Source organism: Bufo bufo, chromosome 3, assembly GCF_905171765.1.
Source record: "Bufo bufo chromosome 3, aBufBuf1.1, whole genome shotgun sequence".
NCBI lineage: Eukaryota > Metazoa > Chordata > Amphibia > Anura > Bufonidae > Bufo > Bufo bufo.
This window is the reverse complement of record NC_053391.1, coordinates 656,382,653-656,402,620: the sequence shown is the minus strand read 5'-3', so window position 1 is coordinate 656,402,620 and position 19,968 is coordinate 656,382,653. Positions and strand designations below refer to the sequence as shown.

The following is a 19,968-nucleotide window of genomic DNA, read 5'->3' as shown; positions in this document are numbered from 1 at the left end:
CAGTTGACCACAGCCCAGAACGGGAGATAGGAGAAATAAAGGGAAAAGAAATACATTGCAAAATTACATCACCCTCTATAAATGATTAATTATTTTACAGGATGTTGCAAACTGGAAAACCTTTTTAATCATGGGAAGGTGAGCCACCATCGCTACCTATAAGTTGTGACTAGAACCTGTGCCATAGTTTTGAGCAACTTTTTAAAACTGTACCTCTTTCTGTGAGAGGAGACTGTGTGCACTCCCTCTGAGGTCATACCACCTTACCTCTGTAAAGTTGACTGTTATCTTATCTGCTGCACCTCGGCTGCATCTTTGACCTTTATTTGCAACTCAGCCTCACTAGACCTCCGCTTGGCATACACATGGATGCAGGGATTTCAAAGAAGGCTCGACATCTTTCAAAGCAAAAATTTGAATTTGACAAGCCTCTTGGCTCTGGAGCCCCTCACCCTCAGCATTCTTTATTAGGCAATTTACATATGTATCTATGATAAAATTGTAGAAACATTGAGCATAGTATAACACAGAAAAAGATTATTCAAAGGTTTAATCACCTGAAAGTTCTCCAAATCCATCCATGTAGTCCAGCCAAGTTCTCTGGAAGTCAACAATTCCATCAATTCTCTTCTGAAGAACGGTCCAACCTCCTCCTCTGTAATCCATGTCACAGAAAGCCTACAGAGACACTTCATTAATGAGATGTATCATCTGTATTTTCCTTGATAGCAACTGATTTATAAGTTACCTACATTTCTGGTCATAAGCCACCCTTTGAGCTATCATGTCTAAATAGTTGTAGTTCTGTACTGCCGAGTTTAGAGGAAATACCACCCATGTCCCTAAGTGCCCTGCTCGCCAACTTAAAAGGGTTAGGGGACGCTCGCACAATGTCTTTTTAGTTTCAATGGGAGGCCATGCTGCCATTCATGTGGCTGCGGCTCATGGTCACGACCTTTCTTGGCATGGTTGCAGCTATAAACCTCGGTCTCCCATTGAAAACAATGGGATGCAGATTCTGTATGGCCACCTTGTGACTTTGTGGCACAAAATGCTCACCAAATTCTGCCACCAAAATATGCCGTGTGAATGGGCCCTTACAGGGAACACTGACAGCCGTGCAGCTTTAAGTTACATACAGGCTGATGTGAAAAGAAGTTGTACAAAGGAAGGGGGAAGCCAAGCTGGACTCTTCCACAAGGGCACAGAACCTTTAGTTATGCCCCTGGTTGGATGAATCACCACCTACCCACACGGAATTTGTAAAAGGGTAACCGATGAAAGAGGGATCTATATAATCAGAGTCATAACATAATGAGGAGTATTGGGGTAAGTTGTAAGATCCTCTTAGGCTGGCTCTGCTTCACCTTATTAATAATAATCTTTATTTATATAGCGCCAACATATTCCGCAGCGCTTTACAATTCAGGGTTTCATGTATAATCAGTCATAAATAACATAGCAACAGACAAGTCAATAATTGGAACAAAAGGAATGAGGGCCTTGCTCGCAAGAGATTACAATCTATGAGGGGGAAGGGGTGACACAAAAGGTAAAAGTTTTGTGCAATGGTCTGGCCGTCTTGGGAAAATAAGGTAGTAGATATAAAGCTGCATGAGCCAGTCACCAGACACTATCTGTAGTGCTTTTAGGTGCATTGGTGCGATGGAGAGTTTGGTGGAGGATCAGGTTCAGGAAATGATAAATGGGCTATATAGTTAGATCAGGGGATGTGATAGGTGTGTTTTTAGGGAGCGCCTAAAACTGTTTATACACTGCCCGTCCCAAAAAAAAAAGTCACCACCAAAAAGAAAAAAAAGGTCACACACTCTAATATTTCGTTGGACCGCCTTTAACTTTGATTACGGCACGCAATCGCTGTGGCATTGTTTCGATAAGCTTCTGCAATGTCACAAGATTTATTTCCATCCAGGGTTGCATTCATTTTTCCCCAAGATCTTGCATTGATGATGGAAGAGTCTGACTGCTGTGCAAAGCCTTCTCCAGAACATCCAAAAGATTCTCAATGGGGTTAAGGTCTAGACTCTGTGGTGGCCAATCCATGTGTGAAAATGATGTCTTATGCTCCCTGAACCACGCTTTCACAATTTGAGCCCAATGAATCCTGGCATTGTCATCTTGGAATATGCCCGTGCCATCAGGGAAGAAGAAATACATTGATAGAATAACCTTGTCATTCAGTATGTTCAGGTAGTCGCTGACCTCATTCCTGGAGCACATACTGTTGCTGAACCTCGACCTGACCAACTGCAGCAACCCCAGATCATAGCACTGCCCCCACAGGCTGGTACAGTAGGCACTAGGCACGATGGGTTCATCACTTCATCTGCCTCTCTTCTTACCCTGATGCGCCCATCACTCTGGAGCAGGGTAAATCTGGACTCATCAGACCACATGACCTTCCATTGCTCAAGAGTCCAATCTTTATGCTCCCTAGCAAATTGAAGCTTTTTTTCTGGTTTGCCTCACTAATTAGTGGTTTTCTTACGGCTACACAGATGTGCAGTCCCAATCCCTTGAATTCCCTTCGCATTGTGTGTGTGGAAATGCTCTTACTTTCACTATTAAACATAGCCCTGAGTTCCACTGTTGTTTTTCTTCGATTTGATTTCACCAAACGTTTAAGTGATCGCCGATCACGATCATTCAGGATATTTTTCCTGCCACATTTCTTCCTTGAATACGATGGGTCCCCACTATCCTTCCAGTTTTTAATAATGTGTTAGACAGTTCTTAACCCAATTTTAGTAGTTTCTGCAATCTCCTTAGATGTTTTCTCTGCTTGAACCATGCCAATGATTTGACCCTTCTCAAACAGACTAACATCTTTTCCACGACCGCGAGATGTGTCTTTTGACATGGTTGTTTAAGAAATGAGAAGCAACTCATTGCACCAGTTGGGGTTAAATAACTTATTGCCAGCTGAAAGATAATCGCCCATGCAGTAATTATCCAATAGGAGGCTCATAACTATTTGCTTAGTTAAATCCAGGTGGCAATTTTTTTGGGGGACAGGCAGTGTATTTGTATATGTGTGATTTAACCTAATTTTTTGAGGTAGAATATTCCAGAGAACTGGTGCAGCTCAGGAGAACTCTTGAAGCCACGAGTGAGAAGTTCGGATTATGAAAGATGTCACTCGTAAATTGTTTGCAGAGCGTAGAGCACAGTTAGGGTGGTAGACAGACATGAGGGAGGAGATGTAGGGGGTGCAGCACTGTGAAGAGTTTTGTGGGTGAGAACAAACAGTTTAAATTGGATTCTATACTGTATGGCCAACCAGTGCAATGACTGGCACAGGACAGAGGCATCGGAGTAGCTGTTAGATAGGTAGGTGATCCTGGCTTAGACAGATAGGTGACCCTTATTAGACACTTGTATTAGTGTCCCAGTCCCACTTGTGAATTGTGCATAAACCATTTTTCTGTAAGTCTTTAGTCCCTTATTTTATCCCCTTCTCATATGCACATCAATATGACACAAGTTAAGGTTGGCCAATGATATATGCTATCTAGGTTCCTTCTTGGACCTGCGGTCTACGGACCTTGATTTCTTCTGCAGTATGTTCTGGAAAACTGTGACCAAGGATTTTAATTGGAGCATAGTGTGGCTGGATCCTACATTACCCTGAATTCATTTTGTAGTCCTAATCTCCTATGAAGTCTGATAGCGCAGGTTTCCATCCAAAGAGGTCTCCTTATCGTTGCAGGATTGGCCACACAATTTTGATCATAAATTTGCACAAAAAGCCACAAATATTTCTGTAGAGTAGGTATAAGAGTAAGGAAATATAGAATAATTCATGTTTTCAATGTTAGCACATGGAGCAGAGTGTGCTATTACATTAACTGTTTGTTTGCATGTCGGCCATGGTAGTGTGCACCGTTCCTTTCATATTGTTTAGAGGTGCTGGTCTAGCTTTGTTTTTGCATGGGACCAGTGTGTATGGACAATGGACCTACAAATAACTATGTGGCACTTGAGTTAAGACTACACCTCCTGCATTTTATTACAACCCCAATACCAAAGTTGGAACACTGTCAAAATGTAAATAAATGTTAATAAAAACAGAATGCAATGCTTTGCAAATCTCATAGACCCATATTTTATTCCCAATAGATCATAGAACACATATCACATGTTGAAAGTGAGACATTTTACCATTTAATGAAAAAAATTAACTAATTTAGAACTTGATGGCAGCAACGCATCTCAACAAAGTTGGGACAGGGTCATGTCTACCATTGTATATTCCCCTCTTCTTTTAACAAGTCTGCAAATCTCTGGGAAGTGAGGAGACCAACTGTTAGAGTTTTGGGAGAGAAATGTTGTCCCATTCTTCTCTGATGTAAGATTCTGGCTGCTCAATAGTCCTGAGCTTTCTTTGCTATATTTTTTGCTTCGTGATGAGCCAAATGTTTTCGTATTGGTGAAAGGTCTGGATGCAGGCAGGACAGTTCAGCACCCGGCCTCTTCTTCTGTGAAGCCATGCTGTGGTGATGGATGCAATATGCGGTTTAGCATTGTCTTGCTGAAATATGCAAGGTCTTCTCTGAAAGAGATATTGTCTGAATGGGAGCATTAGTTGTTCTAAAACCTCTATTTACTGTTCAGCATTGATTGTGCCTTTCCATATGTGGAGCTGCCCAAACCATAGACACTAATACAATCCCATACCATCAGAGATGCAGGCTTCTGAACTGTGCACTGATAACAAGCTGGATGGTGCCTTCCTCTTGAGACTGCAGGACATGGTGTCTAGGGTTTCTAAAAATAATTTCAAAGTTTCATTCATATGATGACAGAAGAGTTTTCCATTTTGACTCAGTCCATTTTAAATGAGCTTTGGATCATGTTGACATATAACTTCTTTTTTTCGTTACAATTTTAACTTGCATTTATGGATTGCACGATGAACTGTGTTCACAGAAATGTTCCTGAGCCCATGCAGTGATTTCCAGTACAGAATCATGCCTGTTTTTAATACAGTGCTGACGCCCTGTAGCTCACGAGCATCCAATATTGACCGTTGACCTTGTCTCCCTTGCGCACATGGATTTCTCCAGATTCTTTGATGATATTATATACTGTAGATGGTGAGATATTCAAAGTCATTGCAATTTTATGTTGAGAAACATTTCTCTGAAATTGTTCAACAAGTAGTTTTTTTGCAGAATGTTGAACCTCTGCCCCTCTTTGCTTCTGAGAGACTCTGCCTCTCTGTCATGCTCTTTTATACCCATTCATGTGACTTAACAGCAAATTGTTCCTCCTGCTGTTTTTTATTAGCACAACTTACTTTTCCAGCCTTTTGTTGCCCTGTCCCAACTTTTTTGAGATGCATCACTGACATCAAGTTCTAAATGAGTTAAATTTTCAACATCTGATCTGTGTTCTTTGATCTATTGTGAATACAATATGGGTCTATTTGAATTGCAAATCATTACATTCTGTTCATTATCTTACATGGTGCCTAGTGGCATACCTCCAATAGAGGCAGATAACGCAACTGCTATGGGGCCCCTGGGGAAAAGGTTCTCGCAGTGAATCAAAGGCCCGCCCCCTAATTAGACTCATTACTGTCCAGCTCTAGTATAGTAAACCTATCATCACTGGAGAAAGGTAAAGGACCTGTGATTATATCATCACAGGTCCTATACATCTAGTAAAGGAACTGCACAGAGCATGGAGTAGTTCCCAGGTTAGATAGGGGGATCTGCCAGGACTTGTGATGACACAATCATCATCATTATTACAGGTCCTGTACATATAGTAAAGGAACTGCACAGAGCATCATCACAGGTCCTTCAACCCCCAACAGCATATAGAAGAACTGCAGGACAAGCTCTACACTGAGACTAGAATGGCGTGGTAAGAGGAGGTCCTCCTCCTTTCTCTTCATTTCCCCCCCATTCCCTATTTTCACTCATATCTCATTCATATATATAGTACTCCAGACAGTTACAACTACTATTACCTCATGTACCTCACACAATAACCATATTATATAACTGACCACATATATCTGTAGACACTGCACTATTATACCTTGTACTTCTCACATCAGTACACTACTCTATATATTATATACACATATATACATGTGCAATGCCCGCGCCCTAGGGGTGCTATATGAGTGTAACGGTGGTGATGTGCCGAGTGAGGGTAGTAGTACTCACAGTTCAGTTGTCCCCTGGGCCAGCGTGCAGCACTAAATCCTCCAGGGCACTCTCTATTGCAGGGAACAACAGCCAGATGGTGGTTGAGGTGCCCTTGATGGTAATGGGTATTTAAGGTGCTTTGGAGGCTGGGCCTCTGTGTTGTTTGCGACGCCAGCACATTAAGGTGCAAAGATTGGTGGTGTAAAAGATGAGGAGTCAGTGGTAATAAAACAATTAAACTTCTACTTGAATCTCCTGTCTTCAGGTAGTCAATACAGTTAATTTAGATGGCAAAGTTGATAATCCCAATAATATTCACTGTAATCCTATAACAGGCTTGGCAATTGTACTTTAAGGAGTTACCTTCTCTCTAAATCTGTCTATGTTCTAGCACTCAGGTACTGAATAGTAATAAGCGAGCATGCTCGGCAAAATACCTGTTTGGCTCAAGCATCGCTATGCTCGGCAGATCCAAGTGCTCGGCCGAATAATTTGGGTGCTCGAATACAATTTAATATAATGGAAGTCAAAGGGAGAACCCCAGGCATTCTCTGCTCGGAAGAGAAGAGAGTGTCTGGTTCATAAAAAAAGGTTAGAAATTGATGGAAACCCTATTAAAAAGGTTTGGCAACAGCTTTAAGAGGACAGCTGGATGCATCTTAGACTCCTATTATGTACAACATGCAACCACACAAAGGCTATATGCCAGAAACCAGGTATGTACAAGCCATCTATCTATCCATGAGACAGATGGCAGCCTTGTGCACTATGAGATATTCCAAACCAGCTCTCATCTGACTGAGAACCAATAAATCTATATCATTAGGGCGACAAAAAGTTTTCCGATTGTCCTAACATAATTTTCAATAACCTTTCTATACAGTTTTGTCATGTAAAAACTCATTTGCATAAACATGTGCTTATGGGAAAGACATGCAAATGAGCAGAATCTGCCTTGTTTTTCAGCTGTCATAAGACTATGAAAACCAATAGATGGCGCTATTGTGTTGTGAATAGTGCCCTCTATTGGTTTTACAGTCTTATGACAAGACAAATATTCTTGTCAGAAGACTATGAAACCAATAGAGGACGCTGTTCATAACTCAATAGCGCCCTCTATTGGTTTTATAGTCTTCTGACCAGGATATTAGACTGAGTCTTATGACAAGCTTATTAGTGTAGCCTTTTGCATGGAAAATTCACGATTAGAATATTCGCGATCTACACTAGGATGATATCTGACACTAGGAAAGCTGGGTAATAACTCAGTGATAAAATCTGACACTGGGAAAGCTGGGTAATAACTCACGATCTACACTGAGTTATTACCCAGCTTTTCCAGTGTCAGTCAGATATTATCACTGACTTACTACACAATTATTACATAATATTCGCTATATTGCTATATATTCGTTTTTTAGAATATTACAAATATTCTAAAAAACGAATATATAGCAATATAGCGAATATTATGTAATAATTGTGTAGTAAGTCAGTGAAAATATCTGACACTGGAAAAGCTGGGTAATAACTCAGTGTAGATCGTGAGTTATTACCCAGCTTTCCCAGTGTCAGATTTTATCACTGAGTTATTACCCAGCTTTCCCAGTGTCAGATATCATCCTAGTGTAGATCGCGAATATTCTAATCGTGAATTTTCCATGCAAAAGGCTACACTAATAAGCTTGTCATAAGACTCAGTCTAATATTCTTGTCAGAAGACTATGAAACCATTAGAGGGCGCTATTGAGTTATGAAGAGCGCCCTCAATTGGTTCCATAGTCTTCTGACAAGAGTATTTGTCTCGTCATAAGACTGTGAAACCAATGTTCATAACTCAATAGCGCCATCTATTGGTTTTCATAGTCTTATGACAGCTGAAAAACAAGGCAGATTCTGCTAATTTGCATGTCTTTCCTATATGCCCATGTTTATGCAAATGAGTTTGTAAATGATAAAACTGTATAGAAAGGTTATTGAATATTATGTTAAGACAATCGGAAATCTTTTTGTCGCCCTAATGATATTGATCTAGGTGTGCAGGTCCACCCAAGCCATCCAACAGATGCAAAATAACTTTGAGGTTTACTGGTTCTCAGTCAGATGAGAGCTGGTTTGGAGTATCTCATAGTGCACAAGGCTGTCATCTGTCTCATGGATAGGTTGATGGCTTGCACATACCTGGCTTTTGGCATACAGCCATTTTATGTTGTACATAATAGGAGGATAAGACACATCCAGCCATCCTCTTAATGCTATTTCCAAACCATTTCAATGGGGTTTCCATCAATTTCTAACCTTTTTTTTATGAACCAGACACCCTCTTCTCTTCTGAGCAGGGGGTGCCTGGTTGTCTCCCATTGACTTCCATTATACTCGGGTGCTCGGCCGAGCACACGAATATAGCAATGTGTTCAGGCCGAATACTTGAATACTTTGGTGCTCGCTTATCACTAGTACTGAATATAATGGTTTCCTTACTTTATGTTGAGCAATCCAATAAGGGCGTTCTCCCTCGTGGCTGGCAAACTCTCTGTTACATTATTTGATGCAGGATGCTCTCCTGAAATATTCAGGTTCACTATGTCCCAGAAGGCATTTAGTAAAAAAAGGATAATTCTGCGTAATAATCATCCAGTTGTGTCCAGGTACCTTTAAGTTCCTCCCGGTCACTGGTGCTTGTGAAGTCCACTTGTTAAAGTAGCTCTCACCTTAACTAGACTTCCTCTATATTCAGACGTAGACCCGCTGTTCTGTGCTATGCTGCTGGAATCTGTACTTCTTGCTCCCTTGACCTGGCCAGAGCCAAGGAGCTAACATGGCAGCTACATGATGGAGTAGGGCTGGACTGCTCCTCTCCTAACTCCTCTCAGACACACACTCACTGACTAACTTACTTCCTATTTCTTGTTCTAGCTAAATGAGGATAGCACCACCTAGGGGTGAAGGGTTGGAATAATACTCTACCAGCCTGTTATTGGGATATACAGGGTCAATACATAAATATATTACATTGGCAAATATCACAGTGGGACACTGCACATGTACATACATACACTGCATCTGTTATACCGTATAATAGATGCAGTGGACACAGGTATGTAGTATTCCCAACAGTGTACTAATATGTGAGGTATACAAGGTATAATAGATGCAGTGTGTACAGGTATATAGTATATACAGCAGGGTACTGATATGTGAGGTATGAGGTATAATACATGCAGTGTGTACAGATACAGTATATAGTATATACAGCAGGGTTCTGATATGTGAGGTATGAGGTATAATAGATGCAATGTCTACAGATATATAGTATATACAGCAGTGTACTGATATGTGAGGTACGAGGTATAACAGATGCAGTGTGTACAGATATATAGTATATACAGCAGTGTACTGATATGTGAGGTATGAGGTATAATACAGTAGATGCAATGTGCACAGATATACAGTATAGTATATACAGCAGTGCACTGATATGTGAGGTACGAGGTATAATATATATGCAGTGTGTACAGATATATAGTATATACAGCAGTGTACTGATATGTGAGGCATGAGGTATAATAGATGCAATGTGCACAGATATATAGTATATACAGCAGTGTACTGATATGTGAGGTACGAGGTATAACAGATGCAGTGTGTACAGATATATAGTATATACAGCAGTGTACTGATATGTGAGGTATGAGGTATAACAGATGCAGTGTGTACAGGTATATAGTATATACAGCAGTGTACTGATATGTGAGGTACGAGGTATAATATATGCAGTGTGTACAGATATATAGTATATACAGCAGTGTACTGATATGTGAGGTACGAGGTATAATATATGCAGTGTGTACAGATATATAGTATATACAGCAGTGTACTGATATGTGAGGTACGAGGTATAACAGATGCAGAGTGTACAGATATATAGTATATACAGCAGTGTACTGATATGTGAGGCATGAGGTATAATATATGCAGTGTGTACAGATATATAGTATATACAGCAGTGTACTGATATGTGAGGCATGAGGTATAATAGATGCAATGTGCACAGATCTATAGTATATACAGCAGTGTACTGATATGTGAGGTACGAGGTATAACAGATGCAGTGTGTACAGATATATAGTATATACAGCAGTGTACTGATATGTGAGGTACGAGGTATAATATATGCAGTGTATACAGATATATAGTATATACAGCAGTGTACTGATATGTGAGGTACGAGGTATAATAGATGCAATGTGTACAGATATATAGTATATACAGCAGTGTACTGATATGTGAGGTACGAGGTATAATAGATGCAATGTGTACAGATATATAGTATATACAGCAGTGTACTGATATGTGAGGTATGATCTGTAATTTAAACCTCATACTTCACATATCAGTACACTGCTGTTTATAGTGGCCAGGAATGGGTAGTGGGAGGGGCTATGAATGGAGCATGAGGGGCCCAATTTAGATTCTTTCTATGGGGCCCAGTGATTTCTATGTATGCCCCTGACAGTGCTCCAAATTTTTTGATTTTGGTACTGGCACCCTTTTATCAAGCTGGAAACACATCCACATCTGTATAAGAAAATCAGAAGCCATCCAGAAGGTTTGCCATGTTAGACACCTTGAAATGTTCCCGGACGTCTGATGTAATATGCTGGCACCAGGATTCACAGCAAGAGAACTCAACAAGTTTACGAGACTGAGAGAACAGAACGTATGATGTGCTCCTCTGGTATATAAATTACAACTCTATACAAGGCTCCCTTATTATTTAACTTTCCTGGTCCATCATAACTTAAAGGGAAGCTATCACCATGAAAATGCAGTACAATCTGTAGACAGCATGTTATAGAGCAGGAGGAGCTGAGCAGATTGATATGTAGTTTTATGGGGAAAATTCTGTATTATTTGTAATTTATTCATACTCTTTCTATACTTCGGAGTCCCTGTATGTACACTTACACAGGGAAGGCTGCCAATCACAGAGTAGGACCGCCCACAGGACTTCTAAGTATAGAGAGTGCAGAGGTTTACGTAAAATACAAGTTAGGACGGGTTCACATCAGCATTATAAATTCCGTTATTGCTTTCCATTATAACGGAAAATAACGGGCGGGCACCATCTTTAAAGTCCTGACCGCCAACGTATATAGCCGTATGGCAGTTGGGAAGGGGTTCATTTCTGAGCCAACCTACATGTATTTGATATTTTTCACAGGACAGATTAGATCTTTCTTTTATGCCATTAGATGACGGATATAATGTTTAAAGAAAATTGAAGGATAAACTGTAATAATTATGAAAAAAATTATATTTTCCTTTCGTATCATTTTTTTTCTAACTGCAAAATGGATGCTACTTGTGTACCACAAGACTTCAAAGGACTGGAGCGCATTTTGTAGGCTTATTTTTCTATTGATGGTTCTATGGCACCGTACTGCCAGAAGAGATGTTGTACAGTGCCAAAACATTAGAAACTCCTTCAAAGTGACAATTTCTTCAATGTTGGGGGAATTTGGACATTTTAAGCTTTTGAGTAAAAAAATAAATAAATGTATAAGTGTTAAAAATATTTGCATGCTTTTTTTATAGTTTATGCACAAAAAAGCTATACTAAATATACTTAAAACAAATACCTATATTTTTTTGTTTTTTTTGATAGAAAAAGGGAAAAATGTATGTACATTTGTATATTTTACACTCTATACTACTGCTAAAAGTAATAAATATATTTTTTATTAAATTTTTTTAATGAAAGAAAAAGGGAAAAAGTGAGTGTAAGTGTTTATACATCGTCTGCTATACTTTTTCTAAAACTAATAACTAGAGATATAACTTTTTATGTATTTATATTTTTTTTATGAAAAAAGTGAATTAATCCCCCATCCACACACACACAGACAGGGTAGGAAAGGGTTAATACACAGACAGCATGATCAGAGCTAACTTTACAACCAGCAGGGGTCACGCTCACATTAAGGATCTTAGCTGAGAGAACCCCTGCTGAGTTTTCCATCCCCTTACAGCCTGTCACAGGGATCAGATCCCGGGAGACCACTTCGGCTGATCTCCAGGATCTTCACTTGTGACCGCAGTTGACAGCACGGTCACTGCGATCTGCAGCGTCACACAGCTGACAGATCATAACGTAACTCGTTTTATACGGCGGGTTACAGTTAAAAGCTTACTGCCTTGATGTATAAAGTCATGTGGTGGTAAGCAAGTGGTTAAAAAAATGTCTGTGTATTTCCATAAACAGCGCCACACTGGGCAGAGTCGGGTATTCCCACTCAGCTACACTGCAGTAAATTGGGCTTCACCGTCATATCATACACAACTTGTGGACAGGTGTGGCACTACTTTTGGAAGAAAGCAGCCAATTTCTTCTAACCTTGGACAACTCCTTTAAGATTTTCATGACATTGTTTGCCATTTATAGCGATTCAAATTCCCACGGCAGATAAAACATCCTGTAACATACTACACGCAGTCAGCAGTTCGGTCAATGCGAGGGCTGAGATAGCTCTTTTTGTATGAGAAGGTCTGGATTCAATTTTGTGATTAATCGTGTGCGACCCGAACTGTGTGTCTCCTACACATCACACTGAGCAGAACATAGGGCTGTCTGTTCTTAGGTGATTACCTCAAAAGGGAAGTGAGTTCCTTCTGGCTGGATGATGTATATCCCACTTGGAGTTTTTGAATTTGTTCCAAAATTGTCCTTAATATCAGTGCAATCAAATCCTGAGAGAAACAGAAGGGAAGGGTCTCCGAGTTACAAGTAGTAGCCAAGAAAATCAGCAATGCAATGTCCTTAACGTCTCACATCGATCGGAAAGTGTAACCTTTGGCACCAAGGCTCGTGACCATGACAAGTCAGGGACAATGCTGGTATTCTCTTATGGAGGAGTGTAAAATTTATACTGTGTATCTGGACAAAAAAACTCTCCAAAATCCGCATCGGAATCCAAAGATTTTGGTGCGGATTGAGCCACAGATTTCACTGCTTGCATTAAAATGAATAAAATCCGCAGTGAAAATCCATGGAATTTCCTCAACAGATAGGGCATGCTGCAAATCTGAAAATCCACAACATGTTTAAAACCCTATTCACTAACATTGTACTGAAGTTTGCTGTGGAATTTCAGTGCAGAGTCAGCAAGCAAACTTCCAGAATGTGATGTGTGAACTCAGCCTTACGGTATGTTTAAATGATGGAATATTTTCCAATGTGTATTTTCCGGAAAGGAGATCTAAAGCAACGCTTCAGACTGTGCAGATTGCACTTCTATGAATCCTCACAAGGATTAGCTCCATTTTCATTTCATGCGGCTAAGGCTACTTTCACACCTGCGTTAGGTGCGGATCCGTCTGGTATCTGCACAGACGGATCCGCACCTATAATGCAAACGCTTAGATCCGTTCAGAACGGATCCGTTTGTATTACCATGAACAAAAAAAAAAACATTTTTTTTTTTTTGTTCATGATAATGCAAACGGATACGTTTTGACTTTACATTGAAAGTCAATGGGGGACGGATCCGTTTGAAAATTGAGCCATACTGTGTCAACTTCAAACGGATCCGTCCCCATTGACTTACATTGTAAGGCCTCTTTCACACGACCGTTTTTTTTTCCGTTTTGCGGGCCGTTTTTTGCGGTCCGTATACGGTCAGTATACGAAACCATTCATTTCAATGGTTCCGCAAAAAAAACGGAATGTACTCCGTATGCATTCCGTTTCCGTATTTCCGTTTTTCCGTTCCGTTGAAAGATAGAACATGTCCTATATTTGGCCGCAAATCACTTTCCGTGGCTCCATTAAAGTCTATGGGTCCGCAAAAAACGGAATGCATACGGAAATGCATCCGTATGTCTTCCGTATCCGTTCCGTTTTTTGCGGAACCATCTATTGAAAATGTTATGCCCAGCCCAATTTTTTCTATGAAATTACTGTATACTGTATTTGCCATACGGAAAAACGGAACGGAAAAACGGAACGGAAACGGAAACACAACGGATCCGTTTAAAACGGACCGCAAAATACTGAAAAAGCCATACTGTCGTGTGAAAGAGGCCTAAGTCTGGATGGATCCGTTTGCCTCCGCACGGCCAGGCGGACACCCGAACGCTGCAAGCAGCGTTCAGGTGTCCGCCTGCTGAGCGGAGCGGAGGACAAACGGTGCCAAACTGATGCATTCTGAGCGGATCCGCATCCACTCAGAATGCATTAGGGCCGTACGGATCCATTCGGGGCCGCTTGTGAGACCCTTCAAACGGAACTCACAAGCGGAGCCCCGAACGCAAGTGTGAAAGTAGCCTAAACCTTATGGGGGTCATTTCTAAAGACCAGCGTTTTAGAAGCCGGTCTTAATAAGCCCCTACACTGGCGATGTATCCGCCAAAGTTATGCAGAGGCGCAGGCCTCTACATAACTTTGGCGCACCCAGTGTCAGTCTGAATGTAAGCCAGCTTCTTTGCTGTAGCAGATTGCGGCACAACTAACCGTTGTGCTGCCATCTGCGCCTGAAATACACCAAATATAGGCATATTTTAGTATAATAAATGACTCCCTATGTTTTTTGCTCCCAAATATGCAACATGCCACTTATTTCTGTATTTTAATAGAAAAAATATTTTCCGATGCATGTCAATAGGGCCGTTGAAAGCCTGTCTACAGGCATCCGATGCAGACACACACAGTCTAACTAAACAATTAAAAGACAAAGGGGGTCATTTATAAAAAAATATACGCCACTTTTTGGCATATTTAAGGCTCAGATTTTGCAGCAAAACACCTTTGCGATGCACCTTTCCCCATGTACACCACTTACCACTTTTTTTGCCAGTTCTGAAAAAAAGTGGGCATAGCGTTGATAGGGAAGGGGGTGGGCCAGCAGGCCCATCTGATTCGTCATTTACTACGCCCGTTTTTGACGTAGAAATGAGTGTGCTGGCGTAGATTGAGCTGGCGTAGATTTAGGCAAGTTGCACAGCCACCGGTGAAGCGCCTAAGTTAGGGCTCATGCACACTAACATTTTCTTTCCGTGTCCGTTCCGTTTTTTTTTTACCATTCGTTTCAATGGGTCCGCAAAAAAAAAAAACGGAAGGTACTCCGTGTGCATTCCGTTTCCGTATGTCCATATTTCCATTCCGCAAAAAAAAAATAGAACATGTCCTATTATTGTCCGGACAAGGATAGTACTGTTCTATTAGGGGCCAGCTGTTCCATTCCGCAAAATACGGAATGCACACGGACGTCATCCGTATTTTTTGTGGATCCGTTTTTTGCGGACCGCAAAATACATACGGTCGTGTGCATGAGGCCTTATGTAGAGGCCAGCGCCCTGTGCAATGAGATGACTGCTGAGAAGGGATCTCTACAGAACAGGAGGTGTCAGTCTATTCTGAAGCTCAGCAGTCCGTGTAAAAACTGCAAGATTTCAGGATTCTTTTTTTAGAAGAAATGTTTATCAGAGACGTTGCTTTAGGCTCTGCTCACATCCGTGTTGTGGTTTATCTTATAAATGGAAACCACTGCACTGTGCCAGGTCCATTAAATGCTGGATGCTGGCAGTGCTCAGCGGACCTTAACTTAAAATAGGTCCAACAAGTTCCACCGAGATGTCCCATGAAAAAGACAAAACCTACGAAGGGACCCTGACAGACCCCACTATAAGTCAACGGGTCTTTCAGACACCACGGGGATTGACTTTTGACTCATCCCGTAGACCCTTAAATATAACTAATATTCTTACCATGTGTCTGAATGGGTCTATTAAGAAAAGGATCTGTGTGTTTTTTCATGACTTCTGCATTCAAAAGAAGAACCTTATTGGTTAGTTCACGCACCTATAGGTAATAATGGAAATATTAAGCACACCCTTACAGTATGTTATAATACAAGCTAGATACCAGATTGGTGATATGAGAACAGGTGATATATTGCTGTACTGATTAATTAAGCATAATACATACAAGATAATAAAGGCTATGGACACTTTTGCACTGTTTTTTTTTATTAATCTTCTGCTTTCTAAGTGAAAAATAAGCAAGTTTCTAAATAGCATTCATTAAAAACCTCCTACTGTTTTTCTGCTGCAGAGTCTGTCCAACTCTATACATATCTGGCTGTCCTGCACACTGTTGTTGTTGATGGCTCTCTCTGCTCTCCCCCTACCTTCTCTCCAAGTTAGACATAGCAATAAGTAGGGAAGGATGTTGCAAATGGCATATCAGAGTGTTGATAGGGAGAAAAGCATCCAAGTATTCAGTGAGGAGAGGTTACACAAGCCGTACTGTATCTTTGTGTAGACAGGGAAGAGAAGACTCACATAGCAGTCCGCAGAGGAAAGGGTTAATGAGTTTATTGGGAAGAGAGAATTCATGCAGATTCTGCAAGGAGAGGGGGAATCACACAATATTCAGTGTCTGCAAAAGTTGAGGAGATCCCTAGTGGATTGCAGAAGGAAAAACCAGTCCATGAACGAAGGTGTGATGATTAATGAGAGCAAGTGAAGGCAGCAGCATGCTGGAGACACAGACCTCACATCCAGCTAGGAAGCGCGTACTGCATAGGAAAATTCTGAAATTAGTGGCATATCTAACTGTATATCAGGGAGTCTGAAAATGAATGAAGTAATGAAGACTGCACACCGAAACTTCAACTCAAAATATGCAAAAATTATTTTTTATATGTCAAAGGTGTCCACAATCTTTAAAGGGGATTATGCATATTGGATAATCTCTTTTTGTTAAAAATGTTAGCCAAATAAAAAAGTTCCATAAGTTGCTAGCACCCCCACTGTCCAGCTTTCATTTGCAGTGAAACCTGGCAGAAAATGCCAATATAGGTGAAATTAAAGGGGTTGTCTCAGCTTAGACATTGGCGATATGCCACCAATGTCAGATAGATATCTCCAGAATGGAACCTTTGAAGTAAACAAAGGGCATCCGTGCATGCGCAGCCAGCCTCCATGGGAGTTTCGAAAATAGCTGAGCGCTGGCTCGGCTATTTCCGGCAGTCCCATAGAGGTGAATCGACAGGTGGCTCTCTCTGTTCATTTCTATGGGACTTCTGAAAATAGTTGCGCCCTCTTGCCTAGCTATTTTTGGAACTCCCATACAAATGAATAGAGAGCACTTTCAGGGGCCTGCTCTGGAGATAGGTGCGGGTCCCAGAGGTGGGTAAGATTTGTAATCTCCAATATGATCAAAACCAACCAAGCATGGGTCGTCCATGAGCTGATTAGTGTGCTGTACAAACAGGGAAACCACAACTCAAAACTCACAAGACAGAAGTATTTGCACCTGATTTGAGAGGAAATCCAGAGATTTTTGGTGATCCTCCATCAAGTTCTTCAACATATTCTTTGTACTTCTTGCATAAGTAATAAGAGAGTGTTGCAGATTCCCTGAAGTGAAATAATATTTAGTTCCATATGTTATTACTGTGATTTATATGTGAAGAATCATTTATGAACACTCTGAAAATTAAAAAGATTATTTCCATCTAATTAAGTCTTATTTTTTCTATGATCAGTGGAGTCAGACATCTTGAACCCCCACTGATCCTGAGAATCAAAGGGTTCGTAGCGTTAAACTAGCGCAGCATAATCTTCCTTGCACGGCAGTTTTCCTTGCACGGTAGCGCTCCCAGCCATCACGTTGAGCAGAGACCTGCAGTCTGCTCCACACACATACACATGTGGACAATTGTTGGTACCCACAATGGTCACTGAAATAACTTGAAGCTGACAAAAGTAATAATAATTAAAACGTTACTGAAAATCAGCTAATAAAAATCACATTACTTTTGAATTGTGGTTAAACAGAATAATAAAAAATAAAAAAAATAATGAAACTGGCGTGGACAAAAATCATTGCACCCCTAGAAAGGACTGAAAATAGTTTGACCATAGGGACATGTTAATGTGTGTCCTATAATTAGCATCACAGTTGTCTTCAAACTTGTAATCAGTCAGTCTGCCTATTCAAAGGGTGAAAAGTAGTCATTGTGCTGTTTGGTATCATGGTGTGTCCCACACCGAACATGGACCGAAGAAAGCTAAGAAGAGAGTTGTCTCATGAGATTAGAAAGAAAACGATAGACAAAAGTATTAAAGATTAAGGCTATAAGGGCATCTCCAAACAGCTTGATGTTCCTCTTACTACACTTCCACATATTATTCAGAAGTTTAGGGTCTACTGGACTGTAGCCAATCTCCCTGGACATTGCCGCAAGAGAAAAACTGATGACAAATTGAGGTGAGGATAATAAAAATGTTACCAAAGAGCCCAGAACAACTTCCAAAGAGATTAGAGGTGAACTCCATCGCTGTCTTAGCCAAAGCAAATCATAAAAAAGCTAGACTGGAATTTGTCAAAATGCATATTGACAAGCCACAAAGCTTCTGGGAGAATGTCCTTTGGATAGATGAGACAAAACTGGAGCTTTTTGGCAAGTCACATCATCTGTATGTTCGCAGATGCAAAATGAACCATAGAAAGAAAAGAAAATTGTACTTACTGTGAAACATGGAGGAGGCTTGGTTATGTTTTGGGGCTGAATCTAGCACAGGGTGTCTTGACTTTGTGCCGGGTACAATGAAATCTCAAGACTATCAAGGCATTCCGTGTTGCGTCCGTTTTTCACTGAAGACTGATCTCTGGAAATTAATTTTCAGCTGAGAAACGTCAGTGAATTACGGATGACACATGGATGGTAAAAACGGACCAACCACGGATCCTTCACAGACATCTTCCCAGATGAAACACGTACGCTTTTTTTCACGGATTTGACACTGACATGGAAATGTGAATGAGGCCTGAGAGTCACAGAAATCACTTGATTGCAGTGATTGCCTCAAAATATTAAGTTAAGGCTACCATCATTTTTGTCTCGGATCATTTCATTAGTTTGTTTTATAAATTATTTTGTTGACCCACAATTAAAAAGTCATGTCTGATTTTCAGTAAATTTTTATTTATTACTTTTGTCAGTTTGGAGTTATTTCAGTGCCCATTGAGGGTTTTTCTTTCTTTAACAGAAGGGTACCAACAATTTTGCCCACGTGTAAAAAAGATCACCTCTCAGCAGGATCAACTCTATTAAGCCAGATATACTGTTGGGTATGGTTGATCCTGCTGATTAAAATGGTAGTCTTGTGAAAATCACTGCAGCTTTCCAAAGAAAAATGACTTTTAGGCCTCTTTCACACGGGCGTCCCTGATCTGATCCAGATGCGTCATGTGTGCATTGTGGGAAACCCGCACAAGTAGGCACGCAATTGCAGTCAGTTTTGACTGCGATTCTGTTCCGATGTTCAGTTTTTTCCACGCGAGTGCAATCCGTTTTGCACGCGCGTGAGAAAAAACTAAATGTGGTACCCAGATCCAAACCCGGACTTCTTCACTGAAGTTCGGGTTTGGGTTAGGTGTTCTATTAATTTTATTATTTTTCCTTATAACATGGTTATAATGGAAAATAATAGCATTCTTAATACAGAATGCTTACTAAAATGTGGCTTGAGGGGTTAAAAAATAAAAAAAAATTAACTCACCTCATCCACTTGTTCGACCTGCAAAAGGACCTTTGATGACGTAGAAGGATCTTCTATCTTCATTCAGCAGGACCTGCGCTGATGTCACCACGTGGTGAGCGCGATTACGTCATCAAAGGTCCTTTTGTAGGTCCTGAAAGAAGAAGAAAGAAGACGATGCCGGCTACGCGAATAAGTGGATGAGGTGAGTTCATTTATTTATTTTTTTAACCCCTCC

At 40.6% G+C, this 19,968-nt stretch overlaps 1 protein-coding gene across 1 annotated transcript in view; it reads right to left on the bottom strand.

Annotated features, from left to right (window-relative positions):
- The window catches only part of ANGPTL5 (angiopoietin like 5), a 28,547-nt gene extending 10,123 nt beyond the window's left edge, over positions 1-18,424 (bottom strand). The window contains exons 1-5 of the mRNA XM_040422476.1: positions 18,361-18,424; positions 17,500-17,603; positions 15,948-16,041; positions 12,832-12,932; positions 558-678 (exon numbers count right to left, since the gene is read on the bottom strand). Coding sequence (XP_040278410.1) covers positions 558-678; positions 12,832-12,932; positions 15,948-16,041; positions 17,500-17,603; positions 18,361-18,424 — 484 coding nt within the window. The remainder of the gene's footprint in view (positions 1-557; positions 679-12,831; positions 12,933-15,947; positions 16,042-17,499; positions 17,604-18,360) is intronic.
- Between the last annotated feature and the right edge of the window lie 1,544 nt (positions 18,425-19,968).